Source organism: Ruditapes philippinarum, unplaced genomic scaffold (assembly GCF_026571515.1).
Source record: "Ruditapes philippinarum isolate M1 unplaced genomic scaffold, ASM2657151v2 ctg3516_1_1_1_1, whole genome shotgun sequence".
NCBI lineage: Eukaryota > Metazoa > Mollusca > Bivalvia > Venerida > Veneridae > Ruditapes > Ruditapes philippinarum.
Window position 1 is genome coordinate 142,905 of NW_026854006.1, and position 12,714 is coordinate 155,618.

The 12,714-nt window shown below is 32.7% G+C and overlaps 1 protein-coding gene across 1 annotated transcript in view; it reads left to right on the top strand.

Annotated features, from left to right (window-relative positions):
- LOC132738660 (uncharacterized) overlaps positions 1 to 12,188 on the top strand; it is a gene marked incomplete at its 3' end in the record, with an annotated part of 69,553 nt that extends 57,365 nt beyond the window's left edge. Inside the window, exons 7-8 of the mRNA XM_060726240.1 lie at positions 11,173 to 11,406; positions 12,047 to 12,188. Of these exons, the coding sequence (XP_060582223.1) occupies positions 11,173 to 11,406; positions 12,047 to 12,188 (376 nt within the window). The remainder of the gene's footprint in view (positions 1 to 11,172; positions 11,407 to 12,046) is intronic.
- Positions 12,189 to 12,714: the final 526 nt, after the last annotated feature.

Consider the following 12,714-nt stretch of genomic DNA (forward strand, 5'->3'; position numbering starts at 1 on the left):
AATACAATTATGACAAGCTAAATTACAAAAAGGAGATCATATTGTTCTTTTTTACGACTTTTTTAATTTCCTCAATAGTTATTTCTGCATTTATGAAACTATTATTACAACTTATATTCTCAAGATCTAAATCATCTAAATTGTCAATATCTAGATCAGGCTCACATTTAATTTAACATAATGTTAAAAAAAGACTTCTATTGAAATATTATTTACAGTATCCCTGCTATCTGTGAAGTATCTATTTAACGAACTCCAAAAAGCTTTTGGGTCTGACGACTTTAACCCAAGTATCCGTTTATTAATATTATCTTGATAAGACTTAATGTTCTTGTTTATCATCTTTTTATACGATTTCCACTAGACACCATTGATTGGATCAGTCTTACTTCTTCTGTAATAATTCTTATCTGACAAGTATGTTTTTCATACTTATTTACAATCATCATCAAAGTACTCTTTCCGACGTGATTTCTTACACCTTTAAGTGCTGTTTTGTACAGTATTTTTCACATCAATAATCAAGTGACAGCTATCAGCAACATTATAAAATAGTTGAGAAACTTTCTCAGTAAAGTTATTAATAGCATTGTCACAATAAGTTTTACTTGTAATACAGAAACACTGTCTAAATCAAATCTATCTTTAAACACATCATTCACAGCTGTATCCCATATTGGTTTTTAACAGTAACTTCATTGTCATGTTCAACTTCAGAGTCACATGAACTATTTAGGGTTACAATGGAATAGAAAGAAAATGTATGGGTAATTATTTTATAATGCAAGATTAAACATTTTCTTTACCTTGCACTTTATGTCATACATTTATTATCACTATAAAAATGATATGTAGATTCACCGGTGTCTGTCATTTAAAAGGCTACTTTTCTAAAAATGTTAAAATAAAATCTAGTAAAAAAGTAAAAACTTTTTTGTTTCTTTCATAATACATGTAGTTCGATTTGAAAGAAAAATGAAGAAACGTTTGCAAATACTTAAATAAATACTTTCTTATTTTATAAAGTATATGCATTTTATGGTATGGAAAAATTGACCTGAGATTGATCTTTTTCGGGATGCTTTTCGGTCGTTTGCATACTGTTTTACGATTAATGCATTGGTTTTTAATCCCAGTAGTAAGTATAACGGAATTAGAGTCAACCTAGTTATCAAATCCAGACTTAAAAAACAACCTATATTAGATTTCTTTTATTATTATTTTTAGTTTACCTGTCACAAAGTGACAAAGTGAGCTTTTGTGATCACAATTCGTCCGGCCGTCTGTAAACTTTTACTTTCAACGACATCTCATAAACCGCTTTGACGATTTTATCCAAAATTCACAGGAATGTTCCTTTTGTGGTCACCTTTAAAAGTTGCTCAAACATTTTAATTCCATGCAGAACTTCAGTTGCGATGGCAACGAAAAGAAAAAAACTAAAGTTATCTTCTTTTAAAAATGCCAAAGAGCTATCTAGAGCTAAGCTATTTGACATTAAACAACTTCTAGTGAGTGTCTACCAAGTTTTCTTTTTCAAATAAAAGCTCTGTGGTCAAAATTAGCAACGCCCCGGGGGTCATTGATTTTCCTGATATGCATTTAGGAAAAAAATTAAAAATCTTTTTTAAAAAATAAAAAGAAAGCTAGAGCTTAGATATTAAGCACGAAACATTTTCTAGCGAGTGTCTACCAATTTTGTTTTAAAAAAGCCCTTGGGTCAAAATTGGTCCCGCCACGTGGGGTTTTTGATTTTCCTTACATGTATATAGTAAAGAATTTAAAAATCACGTTTTTAAAAAGTCAAAGAAGCTAGAGCTTAAATATTAAGCATGAAACATCTTCTAATGGTTGCCAACCATGTTTGCTCAAATTAAAGCCCTGGGATCATAATTTGACCCGCCTCGGGGATCATTGATTTTCCTTATATACATAGTAAAAACATAGAAAAAATTCTTTAAAAAAAACCAAATAGCTAGAGCTTAGATATAAAAAATGAAACATCGTCTAATGGTGGCCAACAATGTTTATCAAAAACAAGCTCTGGGGTCAAATTTCGCCCCGTCCCGGGGGTTCATTGATTTTCCTAAAATGTATATAGTAAAATCTTTAAAAAAAAATCTTCTTTAAAATAAAACAAAGAGCTAGAGCTCAGATATTAAGTATGAAAAATCTTCTAACGGATGTCTATCAATTTAGTTCAAATAAAAGCCCTAGGGTCAAAATTGGTACCACCCAAGGGGGTTATTGATTTTCCTTACATGTATATAGTGAATACTTAATACCGCCCAGGGTGTCTTTGATTTTTCTTATATGTATATATAAAAATCTTCTTTAAAAAAACCCAAATAGCTAGAGCTTAGATATTAAGCATGGCACATCTTCTAGTGAGTGTCTACCAAGTTTGTTCAAATAAAAGCCCTGAGATTAAAATTGGCCCCGACATGGGAGTCATCGATTTTCCTTATATGTATATTGAATAAAATCTTCTATTAAAAACACAAAGAGCTAGAGCGTAGATATATAGAATGAAGCATCTTCTAAAGAATGTCTACCAATTTTTTTCAAATAAAAGGCCTAGTGTCAAAATTGGCACCGCTTCAGGGTGTCGTTGATTTTTCTTATATGGAGATAGAAAAATTATCTTCTTATAAAAACACAAACATCTGGAGCTTATATATTAAGCATGAAACATCTTCGAGTCAATGTCTACTAAGTGTGTTCAAATAAAAGCCCTGGGGTCAAAATTGGCCCGGCCCCGGGAGTCATCGATTTTCCTTATATGTATATAGTTAAAACATTAAAAAATCTTCTTTACAAAAACACAAAGAGCTAGAGCTTAGATATTTAGTATGAAAATTCTTCTTATGGGTGTCTATCAAGTTAGTTCAAATAAAAGCCCTGGGGTCAAAATTGGTCCCACCCAAGGTGGTTATTTATTTTCCTTACATGCATTTAGAAATTTAAAAAAAATACTTCGTTTAAAAACCCCAAATAGCTAGAGCTAAGATATTAGCCATGAAATATCTTTTAGCAAAGGCCTCAAGGATGAGTTTTTGTGTTCACTCTGTGTCCGTCGTGTGTCCGTGCGTCGATTGCGTCCTTCACAAAAATGCGTCAAACAACATCTCTTCCTATACTAATTGGCCAATATAACTGAGAAGGAATGTTCCTGGCACAAAACTCTTTCAAAATTGTTCAAAGAATATCATTCTATGCTAAATTGTATTTGTAATGGCAACTGGAAGAGAAAATAACTAAAATATCTTCTTGTCAAATAACCGAAAGAAATAGAGCTTACATATTTATCACGAAACATCTTCTAGTAGGTGTCTAGCAAGTTTGTTCAAATGAAAGCCCTGGGGTCAAAATTGGCCCCATCCCATGGATCATTGATTTTCCCTATATGTATCTAGGAAAAGCTAGAGTCTAGATATTAAGCATGCAATATTTTGTAATAGGTGTCTACCAAGTTTGTTCAAATAAAAGCCCTAAGAGTCAAAACTGGCCCTGGGGTCATTGTACAAAGTTATCATAGAGGCTTTATCTTAGATATTTGATATGAAATATTATCTAGTGGACCTCTACAAATTTTGTTCAAATTATGGCCAAAGGGTAAATATTTACTCATCCCCATGGGACACGTAGTTTACATAGACTTGTGAACCTTTTTACACTACGAACTTTCCTTAAAAACGCAAGTAGAATTCGCGTGTGCGTTTTCTGCGTGGGCCAATAATGAAAAAATAGATTTTAACAATAAGAACTTCATTTTCAGTTCGATATAATCTAAATGACTAAACAAAAATTAAGAATAGTTTATTTTGATAACTTACCGAACGCGATGCAGTGGTTAATCCAAGTTATTAACTTTTATGCATTTACATATTAATTCATATTTGAATCATATTTTAATGAGACTGAATGATGGATTCGATTCTAACAAAAGAACCTTCGTATACAAACATGATAATTTAACCATCTCTTGCATTTTAGTGTGATGATCCTTTTAAATACTGTTAAAGGTGTCATTAAAATAAGCGGGAACCACAAATTTAATGATCCAAAAGTGCATACAAAAGACCTGTGATTAAAGTATCATTTGTGTCCAACTTTGTTGTCATCCAATGAAAACGCTGTATTTCTTTAAAATTCTAGGAATTAATTTTCATAAAAGAACAAAAGTCTATACTGTAACATTCTGACTAAAGTTCAGATCTACTAATTTCTTTTATGTAGATCTGAAGACGACCGTATAGTTTTCGCTTTTTTTTATAAATCGGATTTCCAGAAAAAATCTTTGAGCTATGCTATCAAACCTGTTTTAACATAACCATTAGAAGAATTATCAAAATACGTTATACGTGAAAATTAAACAATTTGTTTATTTTTTGTTAGGAAAAAATGTTTGAAGTAATTTTTAACAAATTACTTGAAAAAATAGAGTCAATTTTTAATGGAAAAAATGGCGAAAATAACTACGTCCCACTGCTAAAATATGGATAATCCTTGTTAACACTCTATTGGTCACATTTTTGCCTCACATGTCATGAAACTTGGTCAGAATGCTTGTCTAGGTAGTTGTTCGGATGAGTTCGATGGGTCAGGTGAGCTATCTAGGACCTCTTGTTTCTTTTTTAACTATACTATTTTGAGTCGTTTCAATCATCATCAAACTTTGTCAGGATGATTATCTAGGTAATAGCTCGGCTGATTTCGAACAGGGGTCATCTCGAATGAAAAACTAGGTCAGAGGAGCTAAAAATATAAAAAAAACTTGTTAACATTCTAGTGGTCACATTTTTGACACAGTTATCATGACACTTGGTCAGAATGCTTGTCTAGGTAATTGCTCGATGAGTTAGTACATTGGTCATCTCGGATTAAAAACTAGGTCACAGAAGCTAAAAAAAGAAAAAAAAACTTGTTAACACTCTAGTGGTCACATTTTGACTCAATTATCATCAAACTTTGTCAGGATGCTTGTCTAGGTAATTGCTCGGATGAGTTCGAACATGGGTCATTACGGATGAAAAACTAGGTCACAGGAGCTAAAAATAGAAAAAAACTGCTTAACACTCTAGTTGTCACATTTTTGACTCAATTATCATCAAACTTGGTCAGGATGCTTGTCTAGGTAATTGCTCGGATGAGTTCGTACACATGGATCATCTCGAATGAAAAACTAGGTCACAGGAGCTACAAATAGAAAAACTTTGTAAACGCTTTAGTGGTCACATTTTTTTAAAGCACATTTTCTTCACTTTTTACTTTTGTTACTATTTTATTTTGAGTCGTTTCAATGAGAAAAAGTAAATTGATTAGACGGTTAAGAACATATCACGAAGCTTATTTAATTTGGCAAGTTCTTATAGCACAATCTCGACATACATTTAACTTCTCAATTTTTGCCAGTTTCCAGTTGCCAGGAGAAAAGTTTTCTTTTATAAAAACAATATCTCCAATATCGTTGGATTTACAGGCGACTTTTCAAACGTGTTTGGATTCCTTTTTCGTAAGCTTAGTAAGAAGTAATTTTTAATTATCTGCCAAATTTTATTTAAAAGTTTTTGACCTTTCTTCCAAATTTTCAAAACTTTTCCGAAGAGCTTTTTGTTGGCAACTATTCATAGTCATTTTCGTCCGAAACTTGTGGAATACCGATTATTGGATTCAACTTAAGAAAATGGCTTGGTGTTAATGCATTTGAGGAGTTGACATCATTACCAATATATACTAAAGGTCTTGAGTTCACTACGGCTTCAATTTTTTTGATAATTGTTTGAGCTTGAATGATAGTTCAAAGTTTTTATCCGTAAGCTTTTCTGAACGATATTTTCACAAGACCGACTTGCCTCTCCTAAATTCGGCCCATTCCGGGCGCGAGCTCTATAATCTCTATAATAAAATTCCATTGGCTGTTTGCATTTGCAGATTTGATTTGACTTTCGTTACTTTATAAGAGACCATAACAAATCTTATCTATCACTAAACTAGCGGCTTAAAACTGTTTTGCAATATCACTAATTACATGCAATGGAATACCTCCTTGAGCTATGAACCGACGGTAACCTAAAACAAATTCTGGTCATGTCACAAACTAGTTTTATGTGCACAGCACGTGTTACTAAGCACGTAAATAAGCATATCCATGCCTTTTTCTCGTCACCTGTGTTGTTTTCAAGTACACTGGACCAAAATATTCTAGTCCTATTCTTGAAAATGGTACGTCACTTATGACCTCGGTAGACAGCACAATGGCGGCATTTTATAGCAACCACCTTTGTGGCGTCTGCAGACAACGCACTTATTCAACACTCATTTTACTGTTGCACGACCATGTAGAATCCAGAAACGTTGTCTCATTTGAGTTGCTGTTGTTTTTTACCTGTTATTGTAACGGTATCTCTTCATTGACATTCCAATTATGTCTAAGTACTTTAACACTTTTCGTATCGGCTTTGTCTTCTTTTGGAATGAATTAATTTATAAGATCACTTTTGGTAATACATTCCCGTAAATTCATCGAGGCATCTGCAAACATTGTCTTTGATTTTGTAAATAGCTGTATTGCTTCACTTGTGTTTGCAGGTCCGGTGATATCGTTGTTAACATAAATGTTGTTTTTTTTAGATTTTCTAAATTGGATTTTCATAACATTTTAAAGGGAAGTATACCGTTGCTCCTAATAAGAACGGACTTCTGATTAGTCCGAAAGGAATCGTAAGTCTGAATTCCTGTATATTGTCAGTAACTACAGTAGGATTTTCATAGTCTCTCAACCAAAGAAATTTTGTAACATCATGATGACAAGGTTTTAATCCAATTTGTAAAAATGCTTTTTCTATACCACAGAGGTCCTGTAACATTACTGGTCCCCTATTTGTGTACTCGTTTAGACTTTTATTTTCATTTCTTGTTCTTGCCGAAGCATCGTATACTGGGCGTATCTTAGTTGTTGCTTTCTCTGTGGTGTGATGACAGCATGGTGTGGAAAATAATGTACCAAACCATATACTGGTTTTTCAACTTTCTCTATAACACCTTAACTTAGCTGATCCCTCATAACTTCATCATATTTCATCATTAACTCAGGTTTTTTATAACACAGCTTTTTTAGCGACCTATTGCCAAGTTCCTGTTCACAGGCAAATCAGGAAATTCTTCGGTCCAAGGCCACGTGACTTGGTATCGGCCATTTTCAAACTGAATAGTATCGAAAAACATTTCCATTGCATGTTCATCATCTGAGAGTCTTTGTTTTTCTATAATACCTATTGACTCCACATTCCAGAAGTCTTCTAAATTATGTTTCACAGGTACAACACTGTCGACATCGGAAATAAACATGTATTTGTTGCATTATTGCCATGGGTCAGAATAAGTATACATGGGCCTTGATCAGAGGTTCTTACGGTAAGGATCCATCCTAACTTAGAGCCAAGAAGGAACAAACCAGGATTTAGTTCGATCTTTTGACACAGAATAAAATCCAAATAATAATCGTTACCAACTAACATTTTTATTGATGATGTTTCGTTTCTTTTTGGTAATGTATCAGCTAAATCAACACTTCCAATAATATGTTTAACATGCTACTTATCTAAAACACCTATTGGACTGCGATGCAAATTGCCACTTATTGTCAATGTATAATCACACTGATTGAAAAGTGTTCACCTTTTTTTAGTTAAACATCAATGTTAGCACATTTAGTTTTGATGCATTGCGTACAATTATTACCAAACGTTACAAGTTTCGTTTCATGTTCTCAAGTTACTTCGAGATGTAACTTTCTTGCTAAGTTTTCTGTTATATATGTCCGATGAGATCCTGAGTCCAACAAAAGTCTAACAGACTGTGTTGCAGATGTATCTTTGTTCTTAATTGCTGTAATTGCCGTCTGGTCTGCATTAGAACCATTTTATTTGACGAAACATTTTCCTCAGAATTTTCAATCTCTGTATATTCTTTTTTTCTTCATTTGCTAAATGCATCATTGATTCCTTCACCTTTAATTTTTGAGGACACAAACTTCTGTGATGCTTGTTCACTTCACCACAAAGTGTACAGATTTTGTTTCTCTTACATTGACTTGATTTGTGACCTGTCTGTAAACACTTGAAGCAGCTGTCTTTCAATTGATGATTTTTTTCATTTATAGTTCGTTATTTTGCGCACTCATCGTTACAAATTTTCTGCTGACATTAACGACATTTATCTGCATAATTTTCAGTCTGTTGTTTTGGTGTAACTTGCTTAAGGTTGTTGACGGTAAGCACATGAGCAGAACTTGAATAACTTCTTGATTGCGCTAATTTTGTATAACTCCTCGCTTGGGGTGAAATGGTATAATTTCTTGGCTGTGCTGAATGTGCATAACTTGAGCTGTATTAGAAGCAATATTTTGCTTGTATCCTGATTGAATAGACGATAAATGTATTCTCTTTTCGAACACATTATCTTTCTTTTCTGTTCTTTCTCTGGCAAGAATATATTCGGTTAATAGTTAGCGAAGCTTGTCTATACTCCATTCATTGCTCAATCCATTTAATATTTCTAACTGAACAAATACTTCCTCTGGTAGCTTAGCTCGTATCATTGGCACAAACACAGCTTTTTCAAATTTTTAAAAATAACATTTTTTTAGGCGCGTTAAATGCCCTTTTTTCCCTTTTGTTTTCTCCTCCCCCAAAGATTTAAATCTAATTATATATTTTGTAGAATAATTTACCTTTGTTAAATTCAATGTCCGTATCTTTTTTATTCTTAATTGTAGCGTAGTTTTTGCACGTCCTTTTTTTAGTGCCCCTAAACTCTCTGAATTTTTTTTTCCCCCATGTCACTTTTACATGTTTCACTTCGCCCCTTTTCTTTTTTGTTGAAACATTTCTTTAAAAATGTTGTAATTATAGTGCATTCTAAATTCAACACAGTTTACATCTTTTATAATTTTTTCAATTTTTTGAATCACTTTCTTCGATTTGGCTTTCCCAATTTTTCATTTAACTTCTTTCCTTTCACAATACCTTTTTAAAGTTTGAATGCATTTATTTGTTTCTAACAAATTTTCTCAATATTACAGCTTTCGATATCTCTTTTTATTAGATCGTTTCCAAAATCAATATTTTTCTGCAGAATATTTCTAAATCTTGTCCTGACACCATTTAAATGTTGAACACTAGTCATTTTAAGTTTGATACTCACAATAAATTTATCCAAGATGACAAATAATTTCCACTAAAAAATATCCAAATCACAAATCTTATTAAAAGCAATCATCTTATTGAATTCACTGAATGTCATCCGGTTCGCGGGACCAAACAATGTGGCTAGTTTTATTACTTTCAGTTTAGGACTATAGCTTTTAAGGTCACAGTGGACTTAAATGTAAGAATGGCCTTCGCTTATTACCTTGAAAAATTTCACGAAGTCTTCAAGTTAACATATTGATAAGTCATAACGGGGTCACTAGTTCAAAGGTCAAGGTCTATATGTTTCACATTTTGATTGGTTATAACTAGTAAGTCGTTCTTTTTTCCATATCTGAGCACTTCCATGTACCCATTAATGGCAAGTTTCTATGAGAAAATTACCAATTATATGAGCCAAGGGCTAGAAAGGGGAGGGGGGGGGGTCCGCGAATCGGTCACGGCTTTGGCTTGCCCGGCTATAGACTACACGGTGATATTTAAAAGAAAATCATATAAAAAACATTTAAAGAATATAAAGAAACTATACGATCTTCAAATTTCCCAGTGTAGTTCTAGTCGGGGCGGCCATTTTCAAAATGGAAACAATGATAAATAGATAGGTCTTCCGTTGAGCTTACAATCCACCCTTTTCGGATTTAATAATAATCTTCGAGTATTACGATGGAAATAGAAGGGTGCGGAAAACCAATGAAACTTAAACGTGAAAAGATGGGGAACAATTTTTTTTTAAAAAACTTGTTTTCCCGTTCATAGGGTTTTGCCTAAATTTCATATTTAAAAATATACGAGCTGGAGCCTTGGTTCGCAAAGCGAACTCAAAAACTTTAGCCCGGAAGGAACAGAAAAAAGTATGGTTAATAGTGTGCGTGCTCTTCATTGGATATTATTTTGGTTTCCCAGTCCTATTAAATTTGGATTACGCCAGAAATCTGGACCAGCAGGTTTCCCGCCTTTTTGTTTACCAAAGGACGCCGAGAAACGGTTTCTTGTTTCCTGTCTGATTATGGTTCCCATTCAAATTGCTGTTCGAAGCCACTTGCCAATTACTATTAATCCTAATACGAAGTTTCGCGAAAATACGTTTTCAAAAAATGGTACGTTTAGCGCGTTCACGATCGTTCATAGCTTATCCGTTCAGTTTGGCAATACTGACACGAGGCATTTGAAAATTTAATGACCAAAAGTCATTAAATATTCAAATGCTTCAGGTCAGTATTGCCAAACAATAGCTTATCCATTACTATTCCTTCTCAAACAAATCAAATATTGTATTGGAAATATGTCAATTCGGTCTTAAAATACTTTTCCAAAACCGAACATTTATAAGTTAAAGGTGTAAATATATATTTAAAAACTTAATTAGTTGTGTAAGAAAAGAAAAAGATAAACGTTCAACTAAACCAATGTGCTTCGGTTAGAAATATGCTCGTGAACTTAACTTGTATACAAACTGTATATAATTTTATATGGTTAGTTATTCTAGTAAGCCAAATTGGGTCGTCGCGATTTTTTTCTTTAAAAGATAATTGTAGTTTTTAATGCAATGATATTCTATTTGGAATTTATTAGAAACATAAGTTTCAAAATACATTCGGGCATTATGTCTACATGCACGTAGTAGGAATAAATCATATAATAGTGATTATGGTCACCATACAGTCACATTGTAAATATTTACATACATTTACGCATGTATTATTAAATATCATACTTGTAACTTAAGTACAAATTAGCACCAACAAAGACTTGAAACATTAGCACTGAAGTGAAATTATAAAACATTTGGAACTGTCCTGATATTTAATATACAAATATTACAGATGGTACCTTAATCAGTAGCGACACATCTCTAATCCTAAACTATTACATTTTTTATTATTTTCACGTAAATGTCCTAAATGTTTCTATTCCATAATTGTAGCGTTATGCAATTTTTTATTGTACCATTTCATTGCAGCCGGTAAAAAGAACGTTTCGCTTTGTAACAGTTGATGGGAAAGAAATGAATGCAATGAAAGTGATGTCGGCCACTATAGGTTATCTTCGAGCGAAAGTGTTAGAAGAGCCTGCGGACATATCACGATGGACCAGAATGCATAACATTGGTGAAAAGCAAATAAGTTGGATACTTACTGTTCCGGCAATATGGTCTGATTCAGCCAAACAATTCATGAGAGAGTCTGCTGAAATGGTAAAAGAAATCCGCAAATCAAGTGTAGTGTCACAAAATACATTTCATATGTTATACATGTAATTCTTAAAATAATTTCTAAATTAGTAAGATGATAAAACTATCTTAAGCGATAGCTTCTATAACAAGATATACAAGCGATTCTTTTGATTAAATATGGGTAAAAAAGAAGACAAACACTTTTATCATACCATACCTGTTATCAAGAGAGGCCAAGGTTCATAATAATATTTGAGAAATTAAATGTTATAAGCGTTGAAATTGTATAATAATTTTCATATTGAACTGTAATTAAATAATGTGCAATAGAAATTAATATTGTTTGATCTTAGAAACATAACATCAGTCCAGTATATCATCTCTAAGCATGGACTTGAATGCCAGTTCTCAAGCCATCAAAGGACCCCATTGGAAATAAGTTCTCTATTTTATATTGAACTTTCATGGGTTATCCTGTGTTGTATATATTGTCTTGAAGTCAACTAGATCTTTGATTTAATTATGACTGTGAAGTAATTATTTATATACACAAATAAATCAATCAATCAAAAAAACTTGTAATGACAGAATGAATGGCAATGTGAACTTAAGTACGACTTATAATTGAAAAGTCAATGATACTGTTTAAATTTCGTTGTAGGCTGGTATACAAAGAAGTCAATTGACAATTGCACTTGAACCCGAGGTTGCAGGCATTTATTGTATTGGTGGAAATTTATATGGCTGTACTCAGTCTGTCCTTGCAGCATTTGGCCATAAATACATTGTTGTAGACATGGGTGGTAGGTACTTTATTTTTTTAAATTGCTAAATTGAAATACCATATTTCCCATTATTCAACTCATAACATTAAGAAAAATAATCCAAAAAAAATCCTACTATATATTTAAAAGCCTGGTCGGTTTATATTCTAAAAAGGTTTAAAAATATGTTATACTACAAAAAATATACTCGATCAACATCATCTGAATGTTCTTTTGAAAAAAGGAAATGTCATTTTATCAAAGATCAGATAAACATTTGATTTGAACTGTAATCTTTTATTTTTAGCTCGACTTTAAAAAAAAAGGAAAAGGTAGAGGTATTGTTAAATTCCTGGCGGCGTTGCCGTAGCCGTTGTCGTTGCCGTCTGCAAACTTGTACCTTGATCATAACTTTTTTAGTTCTTGGTGAATTGTCTTCATACTTGGCCACAACAATTATTGGGACAAGACCTTACAGTAGACCAGACTATCTTTGACCTTCTTCCATAAATGACCTTGACCTTCAATGTCGTGTCCAAATTTTATTTGTTCATGTTACACTTAT